The 21,419-nt window shown below is 47.1% G+C and overlaps 1 protein-coding gene across 12 annotated transcripts in view; it reads right to left on the bottom strand.

The window, feature by feature from the left end:
• The window catches only part of TPM3 (tropomyosin 3), a 33,772-nt gene that overhangs the window by 8,008 nt on the left and 4,345 nt on the right, over nt 1–21,419 (bottom strand). For 2 of the 12 annotated variants that reach the window (XM_004588962.3, XM_004588963.4), the window contains exons 1-7: nt 18,943–19,256; nt 12,156–12,289; nt 9,419–9,536; nt 9,233–9,303; nt 7,897–7,972; nt 6,958–7,020; nt 6,711–6,780 (exon numbers count right to left, since the gene is read on the bottom strand). In XM_004588962.3, the coding sequence (XP_004589019.1) occupies nt 6,711–6,780; nt 6,958–7,020; nt 7,897–7,972; nt 9,233–9,303; nt 9,419–9,536; nt 12,156–12,289; nt 18,943–19,074 (664 nt within the window). In that variant the 5' untranslated portion in view covers nt 19,075–19,256. Of the gene's footprint in view, nt 1–4,847; nt 5,039–5,753; nt 5,837–6,710; nt 6,781–6,957; nt 7,021–7,896; nt 7,973–8,521; nt 8,598–9,232; nt 9,304–9,418; nt 9,537–12,155; nt 12,290–18,942; nt 19,257–21,419 lie in introns of those variants that run through there. The other 10 variants (XM_036494724.2, XM_036494725.2, XM_036494726.2 and 7 more) reach the window with 9 other exon arrangements.

Below are 21,419 nucleotides of genomic sequence, written 5' to 3' on the forward strand. Positions count from 1 at the left end.
GACAAGGATGCAGCTTCCCAGCTCATGACACCATAAAAGGCCTGCAAAATCCATTGGTCTGATACTGCCGAGGCAACCACAGGCAGGACTTGAAATGCAATGAATCGGGCTTGGCAGCGTGGCCTAGTGGCTAAGGTCCTCGTCTTGATCCCATATGGCCGCTGGTTCTAATCCCGGCAGCTCCACTTCCTCTCTATCTGTCCTCCTCTCAGTATATCTGACTTTGTAATAAAAATAAAAAATAAATCTTTAAAAAAAAAAAAAAAAAAGAAATGCAATGAATCTACACTAGGCTCATTTTTTTGAAGTTGATCACTTTGTGTGCTTCATGAATGTTACGTATATCTAAATGGCCCTTGGCAGAAAGAAGGTTCCACACCTATGAAATATATCAATAAATGAAAGCATAACTTGTGCACTGTCTGCTTTATTCTACCTGAGACTGGCAATAGTTCTTTCCTATTCTTATAGCTTCATTCTTTTCGAAAAGCCTTTATGCATCAAAAGCCAATTCCTTCTGCCTCAAATACTCAAGGTCTTGAAATGCACTGTCCAATACAGTAGCCAATGCTTCATGTACCTCATTAACATGTAAATGAAGGAGTGGAAGGATAGGTGTCCAGTACTGCAACTTAAGCTGCCACCTGGCGGTGCCCAGTGCAGCAGCCTAGTGACTAAAGCCCTTGCCTTGCATGTGCCAGGATCCCATACGGACACCAGTTCATGTCCCGGCGGCCCTACTTCCCATTTAGCTCCTTGCTTCTGGCCTGGGAAAGCAGTGGAGGACAGCCTTAGGACTTTGCACCCGCATGGGACACCTGGAGGAAGCTCCTGGCTCCTGAACGGCTCAGTTCTAGCCATTGTGGTTACTTGAGGAATCAACCAGCAGAGTTAAGATTTTTCTCTCTGTAAATCTGACTTTCCAATAAAAAATAAATCTTAAAAAAAAAAGTGTCACTTGGGATGTACACATTCTTTATCACTGTGCCTGGGTTTGAGCCTCAGCTCTATCTCAGCTGCAGCTTCCTGCTGACACACCCTGGGAAAGCAGGTCATACTTATGTGCGTCACTGTCACGTGGAAGACCAGGATTGAGCATACTGGAGTGCCAGGGTTCAAGTCCCTACTCTGTTCATTTCCAGCTTCATGCTAATGACTGCCCTGGAAGGAGCAGGCAATGAGGTCTGGATCCTTGCCACCAAGTGGGAGACCCAGATGGACTTTTGGGTGCCAGACTTAGCTGTTGAGGCACTTGAGTAAAGCAGCGAATGGGAACTCTCCCTTTGTCAAGTGGTCTACCTCTCCTTAAGAAATAAAAATCCATTTATTTTTAAATGTGAATTTATTTTATTAAACCAAATTAATTGGGGCTGCATTATGGTACAGTATGTAGTCCCATCACCTAAGGTGCCAGCATCCCATATGGGCAACAGTTTGAGACTCGGATGTTCCACTTCTAATCCAACTCCCTGCTAATGCTCCTGGGAAATCACTGGAATATGGCCCAAGTCCTTGGAAGCCTGCACTCACATGGAAAACTGGTAAGAAACTCCTGACTGCTGGATCTGGCCTGGCTCAGCCTCAGCTGTTTGCCTCTCCCCAACTTTTTCTGTACTCTGCCTTTCAAATAAAGAAATCTTTAAAAAAAAAAATGAAAAAAGAACTACATGATTTTTAAATAATATAATTAAACATTTTAAGTAATTTTAACTTTATCATACTGGCCATACTGAGTACCTAATAGCCATATGTGACTTGTGGCTACTGTCCAGGATATCAATGCCTGAAGTTCCGTTGCTGGATTGGCTTTAGAAGCACTATACTGTTCTAGAAGGCTAGCCTTAATTCTCTGCACCAATACACTCTTTGCTCCATGAAAAAGGATTCCTTCTCCAACCTTAATGCTCAAACAACTAAAGTACCAATGAAGAGTCCATTCAATTAATCTTTCTTCTCAACTTGTCTGTCAAAGTTGAAAACCATGGAAATCACTCAACTCTCAAGTTTTTAAAGAGGCAAAAATACTCATTCTTCTTCCATCTCTTCAGTGGCTTCCTCTTCTACACCACTGAATTCTTTTTGTATTTGCAACTGTCCTTTGCGATTCTGATCTACTCCCAACTCCTAGCCTGTCAGCCACTTTTCCCCCCATCAAATCTTAGAATTTTATTTTCACTTGAAAGCCTGTCAGTCTTTTAGACACACTGTTCTTTCCCTCTCCCTTAGTTCCCAGGCCAGAATGACATGACCTCCCTACATCTTTTTTTTAAAAGATTTATTTTTATTGCTAAGTCAGATATATATATATGTTTAGAGAGAGTGAGAGAGAGAGGAGGAGGAGAGACAGGGGAGGTCTTCCATCCAATGAGTCACTCCCCAAGTGACTGCAACAGATGGAGCTGAGCCAATCCAAGGCCAGGAACCCGAAGCCTCCTCCAGGTCTCCCACGCAGGTGCAGGGTCCCAAGGCTCTGGGCCGTCCTCCACTGCTTTCCCAGGCCGCAAGCAGGGAGCTGGATGGGAAGTGGAGCTGCCGGGATTAGAACCGGCACCCATATGGGATCCCTATGTGTTCAATGTGAGGACTTTAGCCGCTAGGCCACCACACTGGGCCCAACCTCCCTACATCTTTATCATCATTTTCCTAGTCTCAAAATCAATCATCACTGACTTCACATATTAGGAGGTGAGGCCTTCAGGATGGTTCTCCTTGGAGACATCCCTCTGCTACCTACCACTACTATAGCTGAAATCCCAATTATCCCTTCCTGAAAAACTGCAATCACCTATATTTCAGTATTTTCATATTCACTTCTATAACATGTGTGCAGTGGTTTGTGTGTAGTACTCTGGAGTGGTACATACTCAATGTACACCGTGAACCTTAAAAACTTTATTAGCTGTATGTGCTTGAGGAAAACCACTAGCACATCAAACCTTTGATTTCAATCTACAATTATGCAGGTTAAAATCAATTTTGAAAACAAGAGTAGTAGATCAATAAAGAAATCAATAATGTAGTCAGCACACAAATATGGCAAAAACCATCCAAACAGTATGCAAATGAGTAACACTGGAAATAGTCATCTTAGTGAGTCTCTGGTAACCTGCTCCCCTTCCCACAATCTTGGCTGCCAAATTAACTTGATAAATCTCCCAGATCATACCACATGCCTGCCTCAAAACCTCCAATGGCAAGCCTGCCACCCAACTACTGTAACTCCCCAGCCCAATTTCAGAACATATCCCTGTTCCCTACTCCATTTAAATCTCCCTTTGCAGAAGCAGAGGCTGTGGTGCTGCAGGTTAAGCCATCGCTGAGGCTCTTGCAGCCTGTATCTAAGTTTCAATTCAAGTCCCATCTACTCCTGCTTCTGATCCAGTTCCCTTCCAATGCACCCAGTAAGCAGAGCAAAATGACTCAAGTACTCTCAAGTCCCTGCCTCCCATGCAGGAGACCTGGATGGAGTTTCTGCTCCTGGCTCAGCCTGACTCAGCCTTGGTGGTTGTATGCAACAGGAGAGTAAACCAACAGGTGGAAAATCTCTGTCTTTCAAATAAATAAATCTCCAAATCTTCCTTAATAGCTATTGTGTTTTTTCCCATTCCAGTATGTAATGTTTATTTTTCTTCTTGCTAACCCAGAAAAAAATGTATGCTTCTAGAACTCAATGAAAACTAAAAGGCAAATTTTAATATCTATGTATTTTGAAGTATCTGCTATGTGCCTTCCTCCAAGAAGTCTGTCCTAATCTTTCCCATTGGACTCAATCTCTTCCCTGCTTTTCACTTCCCTAACACTTTATGACTTGTGGCACTCATCACATAGTTTCTTAAGCTTCTTGTATGTTTTTCTTTCCCCTAGATTCTGAGTAACTGAAGAGTAGGGATGGTGCTTTCATTTTCACTGTTTTTCCTATCGTATCACCCTACACCTGCAAGATTCAGGTATCAGGTGAATAAATCCATTTGTAACTTAACCTCAATGGCTTTATGGCAGGAAACAATGGGGTGGTCATAAAGAAACCCGAATTTGACTTGACAGCTTTAGATTAAGAAAAACTTCTCTATCTGACTATATCTATTTAGAATAAAAGCAATGATTACTAAATTTGACAAACTATATTGTCCAGATTGACCTACTTCTGTGCTGTAAATTGAATAGGAGTCTCTGAAGTAGCAAATTTAACTCACAATATTAATCAGAATCTAATCTATTAATACATGTAGTGATTCATCACCTCCATGTACATACATGCTATCTGAAAGACTGCCTAAGTTGTTATAGCTCTAATAGCATTTTATCTCATCTTATATCCCTCAAGCATATACTAACAAACAAGCTACAAATATGTGAAAAAAAAAAAGGCTTAAGCAAGAAAACAAACATGTAATTGTTGTGGATTCTGTCCTTTATGTACTTTTCAGTGCCTTGGGGATGATATAACTGGCCCATTTTAACAGTAAGATGCATGGAAGGTTAGGTTCTTCTGAGGTTATTAAAAGGGTAGAGAATAAATACCTTGAGTCACTTTAATGGTCTGTCAGCCTTACTAGATTCAAAGAAAGAGACCAATGGACACATTCCAGGTAGGCACAGTTAGGAACCCAGAAATAAAGGACTATATGACTTTTCTCAGCTAATTCCTACTCTAAGAAACTTCTACCATTCTGATAGGACAGTTGAATTTAAATGTCAAGAAAAAATAGACACACACAGAAGCGGCTTTGATTTTAAGTCTGAGGAGGGGGAGTCTACAGTAGCTGCTTCCCCATCACACTCCCAAAGCTCCTTTTCAGGGACAGCAGCTGCTTTGTCCATGACACAAATCAGGGGCATGTGGCTTCCAGCACTTTTAACATTTTTTAATTTGGGGTTGGGGAAAGAAAAGAATACATGAATCACTTTGTGTCCCCCAAATCCTAAAGCATAGGGATCAGCCAAGCTGACCCCAATGGAATCCAGAGCGAGAGTGGGGCGCAGGGTTCCCCGAGGAAAGGGGGCAGATCCAGAACAGAGCAGAAACGGTGATAGTTATCTGTGTAAAAAAGTAAGGATACTCTAGGTGAGAAGAGCAACAATCTACAGAGCAATCTGAGAGAAAGGGAGAGGCACAAAAAGGAAGAGGCGGCGGCAGGAATGCGAAAATAAGAGCCGGATACTATAGCCTGACTCACTTGGCTTCTTTTCAGGGTTAGTGGGAAAGATATATTAGAGGCATATTAGCGTCAAGGATCAGGAATCCACAGCAAACAGATGAAGTTCCCAACAATTCTTTTTTGGTGCTGCTTACCACTTGGCTTGCTTCTGGGGACTCAACTTGATTCTTAAATAAACTGCCTATTTCCTTAATGAACTTTAGTATCAGGGCACAAATCACACAACTCAGAAGATCTGAATTTTGCTGTGATGTGGTAAGGCCTAAGCCACTGGTTCTCCAGGCCCAATGGTCTTAGTTGAATGAATGAATTTGATCTGTAGCTATGTCTCTCCTAAGACAAAATTTGTGAAACAAATGGAAAAGCCACAGCATGAGCAGCAAACTATGAATACACACAGATCAGGGTTCTACTACTGATTCAAGATTAAACTGCCTCCCCAGCTTTTGCCAAAGTAACCAGCACCAATGTTTGTAAGCTAAGGGCAGAGCTTCTAGTTTCCAAAGGACAAAACCAAAGCACACTATGCATAGCCTATAGCCCCCACCTCCCTCCCACAAGCCAAGATCCCAGCCCCACTCTGCTGTCAGATAGTTACATAGAGGTCATGTCATTGAGGGCGTGGTCCAGCTCCTCGCTAATGGCCTTGTACTTCAGTTTCTGGGCATAGAGCTCATCTGGACAGGCACAGGAACCACAGGGAGGAACGAGGGGATACAGTGGAAGGTATCAGAGCAGGTGAAGAGAGGGAATCATCAAAAATTAGGAAACGTGTGACCAAGGATCTAATATCAGAAAACACCTATTCTGGCAGCCCTGATTAGCTGCTTTCAGGGTCACCATCCCCCAAGCACTTCTTGATGCCTTTAACCCACTACAGCCAGGGCTGAGAACCTGGCCCAGTCAAGATGTGTTAGCAAGGCATGTGAGGCTACCACTCCAATTCCTAGCAGTGATGACACTTGATTTAACAAAAGCAGAATAGGGAGAAAACACACTCATATATACTTCCAGCCTACCACATCTGACCACCCTTCACGACCCCTCTATTCCAAAGGCTGCCTGCTCAAATTCTTCCCAAGAAAATCTTGCACCTGCGAGCACATCCCAGGGCTCTCAAGGCAAAGGACGCTGTCCCTTGTCAGCGTGAACATGTGACAAATAGCAGGGACAAGAAGCAGTGACAAAGCCCCAGAGCTTCATCTCTGGGGATACACCCACACTAGGGTGTGGACTGTCAAAAACAGTCATAGGGTAGGGCACAGATTTTTGTCACCTTCTGAAATCAGGGTTTCCATTTCAATACTTAGAGAAGACCATTCAATTGGAGGTAAAGGCAATCATAATAAGGGAAAGAGACATATCCTAGAACATTAGAAGTCACATTCAAGGAAAAGATTAAATGCAAAAATTCAACTCTAGGGTGGACCCATTTCACCTAGTCATGGCAAAGGATGGGCACCTGACATACGCCAAGCCTCTACCAGTTAATTATATCACTATGGGGCAAGATCATCTTCAACATTTCGCCATCCCTTTCCAGGCTCATACCTTCCAAATCATCAATTGTCTTTTCCAGCTTGGCTACTGATCTCTCAGCAAATTCAGCCCGTGTCTCTGCCTGGGGGAAAAAAAACAAAACCACTCAGTCAGAGGAGCAAGATGAAGAAAGGGATCTTCAGTTCTTTGACCCTGGACTTCTAGAACTTGCAGAGTCAAACCTGGAGCCTAAATCCATACTAACGCCTTATACAGCTCTGAATGCTTTGGGGATTTCTCCATGATGTCCTCAGCTTACCTCCTTAAGTTTATCAGTAAGAATCTTTATTTCTTCTTCATATTTGTCTTCTTTTTGAGAATACTGTAAAAGAAGAAGAGAAATTTCAGAGTAGAAATTGGTTAGCGACAACATTCCCCCCTCCCTACATGTACTTTCACATTAAATCTCTTCTTGGACTTAATGTACTGAATGGCCCAAGGAAAAGGAAGACCCTCTACTTCCATCATACCGTCACATCAGAATCTTCCAGGAACTTTGCTTTTAAAACGGATCTACACTTCGACCTCATTCAGATCAACCCAAGGTAGTGTTTATGACTGAAACACTCCCACACAATGATAGAAGTCTTCTGTTGTGATTGCTCATTCTGTCTGCCAGGAAGTCTATTAGAGACCCTAACCTCTGCCTTTTGACACAACAGTAGGAGCCCAAGGAGCCCACGACTAGCCACCTGAAACCAGTTACTTTAGTGAAAGCAATCAAAGTATGCTAGAATGAGCATTAAATCCAGGAGACTGAATAAATGGTAGGCAGGTGGGTAGGCAAAGGACACTTTTGGAGGCAGGTGCTTGGCACTAGTTAAGACGCCATTTAGGATACTCACACATCCCATTAGAGTATATGGGTTTGGATCCTGCCTCTGCTCCCGATTCTAGCTCCCAGCTTCTGTGCACCCTGGGAAGCAGAAATAACTACCCAACACTTAGAGTCCTGCCACCTATGCAGGACAGAGTGGACTGAGTTTCCAGCTCCCATTGTTGGCCTTACGCAATCCCAGCTATTATGGACATTTGTGGAATGAACTAGCCTTTCGGCCTTTCAAATAAAAATCAAAGAACAGGGAGAGGGCGGACTAATACAAGATTTTATAAGGAGTTAAGTATTTCCAGTCATTCATCAAGGGCAGGGCTGGGACTGGGCCCCAAAGCCTGTCACCTTCACAAACCAGCCCCCTACCTTCTCAGCCTGAGCCTCAAGAGACTTGAGGTTGTTGGTGACATTCTTCAGCTCCTCCTCCAGCTCAGAACACTTACTGTGAATATTTTAAATACCGCAGGAGAGGAAAGGGGAAGAGGAAGAGAATAAAAAAGGGAGAGAGACACACAGAAGTGAATTGAACCTATATGTAAGGTAGAGTTTGGGAAGGTATACTGGGGAAGAGAAGTTCCCAGGTAACCTGAGCAAGCATCAACCCTCCTCCCTCTACCACGGCACAGGACAGGAGCTGGACTCTCCTGAGCTCAGAATGTTTGGACAGTAATCAAGAAAAAATGTTTGAGAAACCACTGCCAGGAACAAGTCATAAATGCTACCTGGGGTGGAGGAGGGAAAAAATGCCCAACCCAAACAGTCCCCCAAATCACCCCAGGGAAGGAGACACCCTGTGGAGAGGCAGTGAAGCAACTAGGAAAGAGATGAAAGATGCTAAGGAAGTGGAACAGAATGGAGCATTCCATAAAGAGATGAGAAAGCACTCAACAAATCAACCAGTGGAGGAGAGGCAGCTGCAAAACAAACAAAAAACAAACCAGACCAAACCACACCATCCACAGAAGCTTTCCGTGCGTTTAATGGTTAGTACCTTTTCTTCAGCAGCACTCAGACACTTCAGGTTCTGGTCCATCAGTCTGATCTGCTCATCCATCTCTCGGCAACGGCTGTTAGTGACAGTCACGGGGGGTGGGCACAAGCCCGGTGGTGGGAGGGAGAAAGGTCAAAAAGGAACACAGCAAAAAAACAAGCAGCAAAATGGAGAAAAAAAAATTTCAAAAAATGGGAAGAAAACACCACGATGGTCATGATATGTCATGTCTAGGAGGGGAACGCAAAGGAAGCACAAATATGTATGCATTCAGCACTGACTTTGTTACACAAGGCCCAGAGGTGCCAACAGGGGAGCAGTCAGTGTTTGCCTTTGCCTAAAGCTCCCCAGTAGGTGGGCAAAGTGGGAAAAGCAAGACTAAATTTTAAATCACTTTAATGTCTCTCCAAGTGGATGGCCTGGTTAGAGCCCTCCAGTTAACTGTACACCATCTATTAGCCCTTATGTTTCCTTAATTTGCAAGCTCTCCCATCAAGAAATAAGCAAGCCTTATTTGTCACCTGTCCTTAGTCAAGTGAAGAGAGTAAGGAAACCCAAAGCCATTCTTAGAGCCTAAAAAAGCATGTTAGATGGCTCCCTCTCCAGGGCCCTGTTTAACAAGGTTGAAGAAATGCTAGTTGATTCATATTAGTGCCCAAGCCAAAGAAGAGACAGAATGGTATCAAAAGATTTGGGGAGCAAGATACTCACGACTCTGCCAGCTCAGCTCGTTCCTCTGTACGTTCCAAGTCTCCTTCAATAATCACCAATTTACGAGCCACCTACAGGAACAGACCGAGGCACGCCTCAGGAAAGCAAAGTCGCCATGTCCCTCACAATCCTCTGCAGAAGGCTGATGTCACTGAGGAAGAGTGGGACAAACAGAAGGTGTCTTACCTCTTCATACTTCCTGTCTGCCTCTTCGGCAATGTGCTTGGCTTCTTTGAGTTGGATTTCTTGGAGTTCCATCTTTTCTTCATCTTTTAAGGCCCGGTTTTCAATAACCTTCATACCTCTGCAGGGAACAAGGCAAACGCAGCACTAGAACCCCAAGCAGTCTGTTCTCAGTTCCAACCCAAAACCCAGATTTGTACCCTTTAAATCTCATTCCTCACGGCTTGCCATTTAAATGGAAATCCAAAAGCACTGTCCCACACATGAGGGTATTTATTTCATTCAAATCTTTCTTTGGACACTGGCATCCCATCTGGGTGCCAGTTTGAATACTGGCAGCTCCAGTTCTGATCCATCTCCCTGCTAAAGTGCCTGGGAAAGCAGTGGAAGATGGTCCAAGTCTTTGGAACCCTGCATCCAGCAGTGGATGACACCTCACATACTTGAACTCCCACGCCCATGTGGGAGAGCTGAACGGAGTTCTGGACTTCTGGCTTAGCCACGGATATGAGGGCATTTAGGAAGTGAACCAATAGATGGGATTTAAAAAATAAAACCTTTACAAAAATAATACATGTTTATCAAGAAATAAAATGAGCACATACTAGAAGGACATAAAGTAAAAACTGCCATCAGAAGTAATCTCTTCCTCAATAATTCTTCTAGAAATGTTTTATATGTGTAAAACATACATACCACTCCAACTTACTAAAACAATCATATACCACTCCATTCCGTAACAAGTTTTTCTTACTTTATATACATTGGCTACCACAATAATATACAGGAGTACTCATTTTCATAGACAAATAATATTAACATACTTCTATTTGAAGACACAGAGCAACAGAGATCTTTCATCCACTGATTCGTTTCCCAACTGGCTGCATTAGCTGGGAGAGGGCTGGGCCAAAGCCAGGAGCCAAGAACCCCATCCGGTCTCCCACATGGACTGCAGGAGCCCACTTTTAAATCCTGGCTACTCTATTTCAGATTCAGCTCCTTACTAATGGCCTGGAAATGGGTAGTCCAAGTGCTTGGGCTCCTGTTCCCACTTGAGAGCCTAGAAGTTCCCAGCTCCTAGATATGGTCTGACCCAGTCCCAGCCATTGCAGCCATTTGGGGAGTTAATCAGCAAAGGGAACATATCTCTCTGTCTCCCTTTTTCTCTGTAACTATGACTTTAAAATAAATACACAAGCCGGGCCCGGCGGTGTGGCCTAGCGGCTAAAGTCCTCGCCTTGAACGCCCTGGGATCCCATATGGGCGCCGGTTCTAATCCCGGCAGCTCCACTTCCCATCCAGCTCCCTGCTTGTGGCCTGGGAAAGCAGTCGAGGACGGCCCAATGCATTGGGACACTGCACCTGCATGGGAGACCCGGAAGAGGTTCCTGGTTCCTGGCATCGGATCGGCGCGCATCGGCTCACTTGGGGAGTGAATCATCGGATGGAAGATCTTCCTCTCTGTCTCTCCTCCTCTCTGTATATCCGGCTTTCCAATAATAATAAAAATCTTTATAAATAAATAAATAAATAAATACACAAGCCTTTAAAAAATGCAGGTGCTATGAATCTGAACTTTTACCAACTTCCTAGATGTCAATGACCTGGGACATCACTTTGAGAACCACTGTTGCAGGGAAATGAATCGAAAATGGAAGTCACTGATGAACCTCTCCTCCTCCAAGGACCACTAGATCACTTGATATAGAAATACCAAATGTAAAAGCGTCACAAGTCGCAGGGAAACCTTCACTCTGTCATTGAGAAAAGGAAAAAGGATGCTGTAAGAAGTTCCAGGGTGTGCACTTGACCGAGACACCAGGTAAGACACACCTGTCCCATTTCAGAGTGCCTGGGTTCAATATCCATCTCTGACTTGTGACTCTGGCTTCCCATTAAAGTGGACTTGAGAGGTGGCTGTGGTGGCTCAACTCACTGCGTTCCCAAGTCCTGGCTGCGGTCCCCTGTCTGGTCCAGGGCTACTGCACATCTTTGGGGAACGAAGCATTGCCTAGGAACTCCCTGCCTCTCTGCTTCTGTCACAGGGGCTGGTGTTGTGTTACAGTTGAGCAGCTGATTCACCCCCAGTTGTAAAAGTCAACATCCCATGTTAAGAGTTCCAATTCAGGGCCCGGCGGCGTGGCCTCGCGGCTAAAGTCCTCGCCTTGAACGCCCCGGGGCCCCATATGGGCACCGGTTCTAATCCCAGCAGCTCCACTTCCCATCCAGCTCCCTGCCTGTGGCCTGGGAAAGCAGTCGAGGAAGGCCCAATGCATTGGGACACTGCACCCGTGTGGGAGACCCGGAAAGCAGTTCCTGGCTCCTGGCTTCGGATCGGCTCAGCTCCAGCCGTTGTGCTCGCTTGGGGAGTGAACCATCGGACAGAAGATCTTCCTCTCTATCTCTCTTCCTCTCTGTATATCTGACTTTGTAATACAAATAAATAAATCTTAAAATAAAAAAAAAAAGAGAGAGAGAGAGATCGAGATCCAGATGGAGCTCCTGGCTCCAGTTTGACCCAGACCTGGCTATTGTGGCCACACTGGAACATGACATGGGACAGAAGATCTGTACTCCGCCTTTCAAAGAAAAAATAAATCAAGTGTTTTTTTTTTCTTGTACAAACAACAAAAAACAAAACCAGGTTGCTATTTTGGAAGACGAACAAACAGGACTCCAAGGAAATCTTGACCAAAGATTCCAAACTTTCAGAGCTCGCCCCAGGAGCGCCTCCTACCTCTCACTCTCATCAGCAGCTTTTTCTGCCTCCTCCAACTTCTGCAGGGCAGTAGCCAGGCGCTCCTGAGCACGGTCCAGCTCCTCTTCCACCAACTGGATCCTCCGGTTCAAGGAGGCTACCTCAGCTTCAGCCTGCATTCAAACACAAAAACAGAAAGAGGAAGCTGAGATGAGGAGGAAACAATCAGTTATGACAGTAAGGTTGCAGCTGACTGACATGAAAGGGCCAGAAATCCAGCAGGGTAGAAGCTGTCTCAGCGCAGGTGCTGACAGAGCCAGCAGACCTGACCACACATGCATATTCCATCCCTCTTCCATCAACCAACTCCCAGACATTCCTCAGGAAGAACATTTTAAGACTCAGTTCCAAGCTCAGTGCGATGGCTCAGAGGCTAAATCCTCCCCTCGCAAGCACCAAGATCCCATGTAGGTGCCGATTCATGCCCTTGCTGCTCCACTTTTCATCCAGCTCTCTGTTTGTATCCTGGAAAGGCAGTGGAAAGGCAGTAGATGATGGCCTTGGGACCCTACATCCACACAGGAGACCCAGAAGAAGCTCCTGGCTTCAGATCAGCTCAACTCTAGTCACTGAGACCATTTGGGGAGTGAGGCAGCAAACCAGAGATATTTCTGCCTCTCCTCTCTGTAAATCTGCTTTTTCAGTAAAAATAGATATTAAAAAAAAAAAACAAACCCTCAGTTCTTTGTGTGGGTCAATGACACTTACGTCTCCTTCTGGACTCAGTTCCCAGTCCTGAACACATAGGAGTCAGCCAAGGTCAGCAAGGCTCCCTCTGCCTGAGCTCTAGCCAGGAGGTGTGTCTCACCTTAGCACCTTGGCCCCAAGTGTCTCATAAAGGGGAAAAACAAATAAGTAAGGTGTCTTGAGGAGGAAATCTTGGGTTATCTATTAATTTGCTGCTTAACTCAAGTGGCCACCTCTGATCACCTTACCCTAATGACATCAGGAGCATGGCCAGCCAAGACAAAGTCTTCCAGAACAGCCTGCCAGACTGGCAAGCAGGAAAATGGAACGTGGGCATCTACCCCCTTCAACTGACAAGGAGGCGCCTCCCATTCCTGCTGTGAAGGGACCACATGGATCAGAAGGGAGTGTTCCATCATCCCAACCACGATTCCTGCAAACACCTGAGCCCTCCACTTTGCTTCACCCTACAGGATAGCTAAGGCAAGCCTTGCCCTGGCAGTCATCCCACAGCAAAGCACAGGCTGGAATCCAAGAAAAGCCACACTAGCTCCCTGGCAGCAGAGTAAGAAACGAGGAAAGGAGGAGGTAGCTGCACATACAGAAACACTCCTTCCGCCACCCAGACCCAAGCCTCTCCTGCACGTACACACTCCTTCCCCCTGCCCCTTTATGGTGGCAGGTACGCTGACTGCCACAGCAGACAAGAATTTAGCCTGCCCTGTACACCCAACCAGTTCAGATGCTTATCCAAGCGGCTGGTGAACACGATCTCCCTTCTACAGCCCAGATTGTGCCTGCATTCTATTACCCTGATTTCCTCCTAGCTGGCAGGGGTGAGGGCAGCTATAGAAATCTGGGCCATCAGCCCCTATGGGGGAAGGATATAGCCCAAAAGACTCCTGCTAACAATCAGGATTGGCGCAAAAATTTCCACATACAAACGTGACAGTTCAAGAGACTAGGGAGGAAGGGTGAGGCAGCTGGGGCCATACTCTAACCACCAGACCACTGAAACAGAAACTGAGATGTCCACGCCCACTGAAATAACTAAGAAACCGTCCACTTCTCTGATGATACTGCTTAAATCCCCACCAAGACAAGTGTGCTCAAAAAAAAAGAAAAAAAAAAAAAAAAAAAAAAGAGGTAAATGTGCTCTGGCTCCGTCTCCTTCAGGAAAACTGACGTCCCCTAGGAAGACACGCATTTCTCCTCATAAACTCAACAAGGCCAACCAGTCCACAGCAAATTAGGCTAACAGGCACGAAACTAGGAAACAGCCAAACACAAGTCTCCCCTTCAGATGCCTAGAACTAAACATTAAAACCTGCAAGCGGACTTGGAGGAATCTCCTGAAACGTTACATCCACACCCAGTTCACCAGCAGTTACCCAAACTGGAGAAGGTAACAGGCGATGGGAGTGGGCACAGAGTGGGGGGGAGGTCTAGAAGAGATGCAGTTTCTATGACAACAAGCAGGCTCAGACAGTTTCTCCCACAAGTCAGCATTTACAACAGAATTCTTAGCAAGACTGGAAAAAGAGGAGAAAATATATCTTGGGGCCCTGACAAGAGAAAATGAGCAAGAAAATGACTGTGGCAGAACACAGAACCCCAGGGCCCGGCGCCATGGCCTAATGGCTAAAGTCCCTTCAGGATCCCATACGGGCACCAGTTCTAATCCCGGCGGCCCTGCTTCCCATCCAGCTCCCTGCTTGTGGCCTGAGAAAGCAGCCGACCTGGGAAAAGCTTGTGACCTGGGAAAGCTTTGGGACCCTGCACCCGTGTGGGATACCCGCAAGAGCATCTGAGCTCCTGGCTTCGGATTGGCGCAGCACTGGCCAGCCACTGCAGTCACTTGGCGAGTGAATCATCGGACGGAAGATATTTCTGTCTCCTCTCTGTATATATCTGACTTTGCAATAAAAATAAAATAAATCTTAAAAAAAAAAAAAAAAAAGGGAAAAGAAAGCAGAACCCCAGACAGGAATCCCAGCAAGAGTTTCCGGGGACCCCAAGGCGGGGACAGGCGGGATGTCACAGTTCTCTTTTTTTCTCCTCCCACAGAGGATCGGTTCTCTTTTATAGAGAAACCAAAGCCAATAAAATCACCATGGGATATGCTGTTTATAAAAGGAATACGGAAGATAACCTGCTTTGCCTCCACACCAGAGGGTCAGCAGCCAAGTACCAAGAATTTAAACTGGACTTTGTGGCCTACACTGTCTCTGGGCGAACAGGAAGCCCTGTGTTTTTTCAATCACCTCTGGTTGCAGCTCATCCACCCAGGTGTGGCTATGGCCCTGGCAACCTGCTCCTCCTCCACTAGGCACAGAGGATACACTCTGAGGCCTGACCCTGCTGATAATAATAGGATTCTCCACTGCCCAGAAGGCAAAGATCCCAGGGGTGGGAGTGGAATGCAGCAAGCAAGCAATTTGGTGGCATCAGAAGATGGCTGCCAACAGGCTGGGCTTGGAAATAGGTTTGGTTTCAATGCTATCATCCTCACTTCCAGAAAGACTCTCACAGTACTTCCCAGACAGACCTGGGGCCAAGGAGCAAAAGAGATTAGGCCCACACCTGGCACTCTACCACGCTTTGGCTTCCCTCAAAGCCAAAGATGAAATTTAAAGGAAAAAGTTGAGCTTGACTCTGAGAGTGAAGGACTGCTGGAGTTCCCTGTGCTCAGATATCGTGTCCTTGGGGAATTTATATTTTACCAAGAGGCAGGCTGGCTGGAAGGAAGGGAACAGAACTATCGGGCCCCAAAGTAAACAAAGGTGGAGTCTAAGCCGGGCAAAGGGCTATTTGCCTCTCCCAGTGAGTGTGTGCTTCCTGGGGGAGGCGGGCAGCAGCAGGAGAGCAAATCTAAACCAAAGAAGGTTGATAAAACCTACAGCTTAGGCCCACCAGGCCCTATCAGTAGGAGAGAGCCTCCCAATAAAACATCCTAACCCTCACTAGAGATGAACAATTTGGGATTAAAGCTAGAGTCAAAACTGTTGTTCAAAGCTTCATCTTTCCTCCCTGAAGTTGTTTAGAACACACACCACACGGTGTTGTGGATCAGTTGTCCAGCTGCTCCATTACAGATCCAGTTCTCAGTTGCTGCACCTGAGAAAGCAAAGACGGTCCACGTGGGAGACCCAGAAGCAGTTGCTGGATCTGGCCTGACCCAGCCCCAACTACTGCGGCCATGATTTCTTCCTCTATCTCTAACTGCCTGTCAAATAAATTTTAAAATATTTAAAACACACACACACACACACAGAAAAATGCAAAGAAAAGTTAAGAGATCAAAAACATGTAAGGTGAACCATACAATTAAAAGTGGTTACAATGGCAAATTTTGTTACTTATATTTTTGTAACCACCCCCACATAAGGCAAAAAAAAACTGCCTTTAAACATTAAATCTGCCTCCCAAATAAGCATATATATATTCTTTAAACATAAGTAAACATTATGTTGTGCATTGGTGTTACAGTATAGTAAGTTAAGCCTGCCCGTGCCAGCATCCCGTATCAGTCTTGCCTGTTGTGCTCAGATCCTGCTCCCTGCTAATACTGCACCTAGGAAAAGCAGCAATGAAGGCCACGGAATTGGACCTTGCCACCCACATGGGACATCAGATGCACTTCTGGGCTCCTGGTCAGCCTGGCCTGGCCTGGGCTGTTGTGGCCATTTGGGAAGTGAACTGGCAGATGCAAAACTTCTTTCACATCACTGCCTCTTTGTGTCACTCTACCTTTTAAGTTTTTCAATACTAGGTTGCCATCTGTTTATTTTTTACAAAGGAAACTGAAAGTGGTTTTACCAAGGTGCTACTTTATAAAAGGTCACCTTGATACCAAAAGCAGAGGAGGGGAGCCCCCCAAAACATTTAGACAGTGCCAGCTTTTGCACTCACCCAGCTTCACAGTAAGGGTAGCTGGGATGTTACACAAAGTAACCAGAGAAATAATGGACAACCCCAGTGATGGCCTGAGATACCATCAGGGCGAGCAGAGCTTCCTGCTCCAGGAGGGAGGAGCTGCAAACCCCACATTCCACAAGGCCCACAGAGGATAACAAGGAGCCTAAACAGCCGGCCCCTTTCAACAGCTGTCTCCTCTTCACTAGGGGTTCAGAGTTCACTAGAGCAGTCAAAAAAGCAGGCACCCTCGGGCTGGCTGGGGAAAAGATACTGGTTTCATGAATATTTAACTAGCACCCCACTTCCCCATTCTGACAAGGTCCTTTCTATAGATCTCAGTTCAATAAGCAAATCTGGCAGGCTCTGCATGAGGGCTTAGCTCAGCACACACCTGAGGCTGGCGGCTCTAACACTTCAGGCACAGCGACGGTAGCAAGAGGGTAGGGGAACAGTGCTCAGGTTTCTACGGGGAGGCTGCCGAGTGCTGCACATGGCCAGCTCCTTCAGCCACCAAGTTCTCCTCCGCCGTCCAATGTGGTCTCCAGAACAAGAGATGGGAAAGCGTCACTAGTCCAAGTCACCCAGCCAGTCCCTCTCACTTGAACGGATAATGAGGCGTTGCTGGCAATACTGAACAGAAAAATAAATCCACCTAGAAAACGGTGACATGACAGCACAACCAGGGATAAAACTAATGACTCTTAAGGTCTCTTCAGTAATAACCTGCAAGGCGGTCATCTCCTACTTTATCCATCCCTTTGCAAATCAAAATTCTCGGTCTTCCCCATCAAAGAGCCAAGGGAAACAAAAAGAACAAAGAACACTCATAAGCCGCAAGAGTTCTTTCACCAGGTCCGCAGATTCTGGCCCTGGTCACTTGACACCCTGGTCTCAAAACCTTCCAAAACCCCAACTTCTCAACTCAGATGAGCTCCACCCACTACACTGCACCCTAGCCCCTGGAAAATCCACAGCTTACTAAAATTAGTCAAACCACTTCTGAAGAGAAGGCGGTTTGCAGAAATCAAGCAGCATCCTTCATCCCACTGACATTTCATCTTCCAACCTTGAGGGAGCACAAGTATTTAATGAACTGAAAAGTTAAAGGAGAGGGGGGCACTGTCCCAGGCCACTGGGAGAAGCGCCAGCCCCAGCACTCGTTCTCTCTTCGTTCAGCACACAGCCCAGGTCAACGGGAAACCCTGATTTGGGCTGGCCAGCTGTCTGCCAGTCCCACTCTCGGCTTATCAGCTCCGCCTGGTAGTTGGGTCCTTCACTGGTTGGGTTGGAACGGATCACACTTGGGTGATACCGCCTTGAATCTGGCAGAGGGCGGTCTCGCCTGCCTTCCAGGTCATCCTGAATAAGGCCAAGTAAAAACTGGCTGGCTCGCACACGTGCACGTAGAAAGGACCACCGCCTGCCCTCCCGCTTCACCCCGACTTGGTAGAGTTGCAGAGCTCCAGCTCAAAGATTCAATACAAATAAAAGGGTTCCGCAGCCGAAGAGGGTGACAGCCGGTGCAGAGGCCACAGGCTCCTCCAAGGAGGGCGGGCATCGCGCTTCCTCTTCGCTGCCTGCAGCCTCATTTCCTGAGCAGGAGGAGGGGAGCGGAAAGGCTGCCAGCAAGGCCCGGGGTGGGGGGGCTTTCCGGCACGTCTCCCACCCCACGCTCCACCCAGGTCACAGAGGCACCCCCACCCACTCCCGCACCTCTGGGGCCGGAAACCTCCCAGCGAGAGCAAAAGTCCCCCCCACACACCCTTCCTGACAGTGGGGGAGGGAGCAGCCGCGGAGCCCCTCCCTCGGCCGCGCCCGGCGGCGAGCCACGGGAATGAATGAAGCTGAGCGGAAAAAAAAGGGAAAAATCACTCCTCCAGGCCCGGGAAGGCTCCGTGCCTTCAAGGGTCAAGCCTGCGACGGGCTGGTCCCAAGCACCCGCTTCCCTCCTCGCCCCGCTCGACTGTGTCTTCCAGGAGCTGAGCCCCACCCATCCTCTATAACTTCCACCATCTCCATCTCCGAACCTGCGAGACCCCCCAGAGGATCAAGCTCCAGAGCCCTTCCTCCCCACAACACCCCAAAACACACCGGGAGCGCCCCTTCGGGGTCCGGCAGCTCCGAGGGCCAGCTCCGCCCTCGGGCGCCTAGCTCTCCCTACCTGCTCTCGGGCCCGCCTTTCTCCCTCCACTTCCCGCTGCAGGCGCTCGGCCCTCTCCTCGGCATCGTCCGCCTGCTGCTGCAGAACCTGGATCTTGCGTTTCACCGCCTCGATGGTGGTGATCCCGGCCATAGTTCCCACCCAGCTGCTTCTCGCGCTTCGACTCCTGCCTCCTCCGCTCGGCGTTGCAGCCGCTTCTCACCCCTACTTCCGCCTGCTCCTCCCTGAAATACCGGAACTCACCCACCGCCCGGATGTGACGCGCTCCCGAAGCCCCGCCCACAGCCAGACAGGCGGGAAGGCCACCGACTGGAGGGAGAAGCCGGGGACCGGGGCGAGGGGCGGGGCCTCTAGGTTGCCCCAGGCAACGGCTCCGCCCAGCAAAGGGGTGGGGTGGGACGTGGGAGCGCTGCCATGGTAACCAGGAGGCGCGTCGCGGGCTGGCAGCCCACAAGGGTCGGCCCCCAAGTTAACTACGCTGCACTTACACTCCCGCAGGGACCCCCTCTCTTCCAATGTCCGCCCCCCACCACTTACCGTCTAGGGTTCCCTGTATTCGCTCCACAGCAAACATCCTACTCTTCCTAACTCACCCCAAACCGCAAAAAACAGTTTCTAAAGAAATCCTCAAAAACTTTCCAGGAGTCACCTTCAGAAGACTCCCCTTTCAGCCTCCTTGCAAAGCCGCCTCAGATAGGTTCTCGCCCATCTCCTAAATCCGTGAATAGAACTTTCCCGATGGAAGAGCTGACAAAGTTCTCATTCTGTTAGTGAACAGCTGTTAAAAACGCTGTTTAGAACACGTCTTTCTCCCAGTTACTTTTGGGCACCATTAAACACCGTCAATTAACCAACCTGCCGCCCCTTTGCAGCTTGCAAGGATTCAGGGCCCGGTGATTTAATCCTCACTTACAATCCGGCTTGTAGATAAGGAAGATGTCCTTATTTGATCAGGAAGGACTCTTCTGTTACAGACCCCTGCTGCCAAGTTCTTTATACAACTGCAAGATATGAGCACCTGGAAAACTTACGTTATGGAACCAGCTTCCATTCTCTGATATATCTTTCTCTGGTTTCACTGCCATGTCTGCTTGTAGGCACCCACAAGAAGCTATTAATGAATGAGAAACTGCCCCTACAGGAGTGGGCATTTGGCATAGAGGTAAAACCCCCAGCATCTCATATCACAGTGCCTTAGTTCAAGTCCTGGCCACCCTGCTTTTGATCCAGGCCCCTGGGAGGCAGCATTTGATAGCTCAAGTACTTAGGTCCCTGCGACCCTGTGGAAAACCAGAAAGGAGTCCTGGTCTCCCAGAGTCAGCCTGACCCAGCCTTGGCCAATAAAGTTAATGCCACAAAGAAGGAAGGAAAACTGCCAAGCAGGATTTCAGAGAGCGTAACAGTAAAGAGACTTAAGGATTTTATCTTTACTCTTGTTTCTTTATATCCCTCCTACATTCCCAATCTGTAATATATGATCAATCTCTGCTCAGGTGTAGCTCTCTTTTCCCCTGAGGGAGTGAGGATGTGCTGCAAGATGGTCTGACTTGGAGGATGCCCTCAAGGGACTCTGTTCTTATCTCCTTAAAATACTAACCACTGGAAGAAACAACTTGGACAGGCCGTTATTGACTCAGTAGAACAACCGGCATGAATGATTCCCCCCCACCCCACCCCTTCAAGGAATTGGAAAGAAAGAGCCTGGGTGAGCCTCTCAAGAAAGAATTTCTCTAAGCTGCAGCTCTCACTGGTTGATGTAAGGACCGAGAGTGTGCTGGGCAGAACCAGACTGGACTGCAACACCCATTGGTTCCAGTGCAAGTCGGGACTGAAAACAGAACCAACCCAGCAATTGCAACCACCAGCTGATCGTGGTGATGTACTGTGCCGGGCCCTGTGCTTGCTTGAACATACAAGAATCTGGTCTGGGAATACCTCAAAGTTTCTCTGGAGATCTCCCCAATCGAACTGCTGGACTCAGAACCCTAGCCAAGAAAAGACAGAGGACAGAACAAGTCAATCAACCATCTCAGCTATATGTTGGCAGCGAAATACTGGGCAAATGAAGACCCTATGGTGGACTGTGTCAATCAGTGGACAACCTCATCGAGCGAAACTGGCAGCGATTCATAACTGGAGAACTATTAAAACCACTTGAGCAAGGATCTCAGAGCATGCCCCACATCCGGGACTTGGGATGGGTGGGAAACTGGGTGGGGCTTCTCCCTCAATATCCCCCTTTACCTCAGATACATGATGGAAACAATATGTACATAATAGTATTACCCACTTCCCTATACCCCCTGAACCTTTTTTTTTACCGTAATTAACCATGTAAAGATTGTCAACAAGAATACAATAAATTATTAATAAAAAAATAATAAAGGAAAAAAAAAAGAAAGAAAGAATTTCTACTTGTTTTGGAAAAGTCTGATCCTAGAGACCAGGGAAAGAGATTTTGTCATCTGGGTGCTGGT

Source organism: Ochotona princeps, chromosome 2 (genome assembly GCF_030435755.1).
Source record: "Ochotona princeps isolate mOchPri1 chromosome 2, mOchPri1.hap1, whole genome shotgun sequence".
Lineage (NCBI taxonomy): Eukaryota > Metazoa > Chordata > Mammalia > Lagomorpha > Ochotonidae > Ochotona > Ochotona princeps.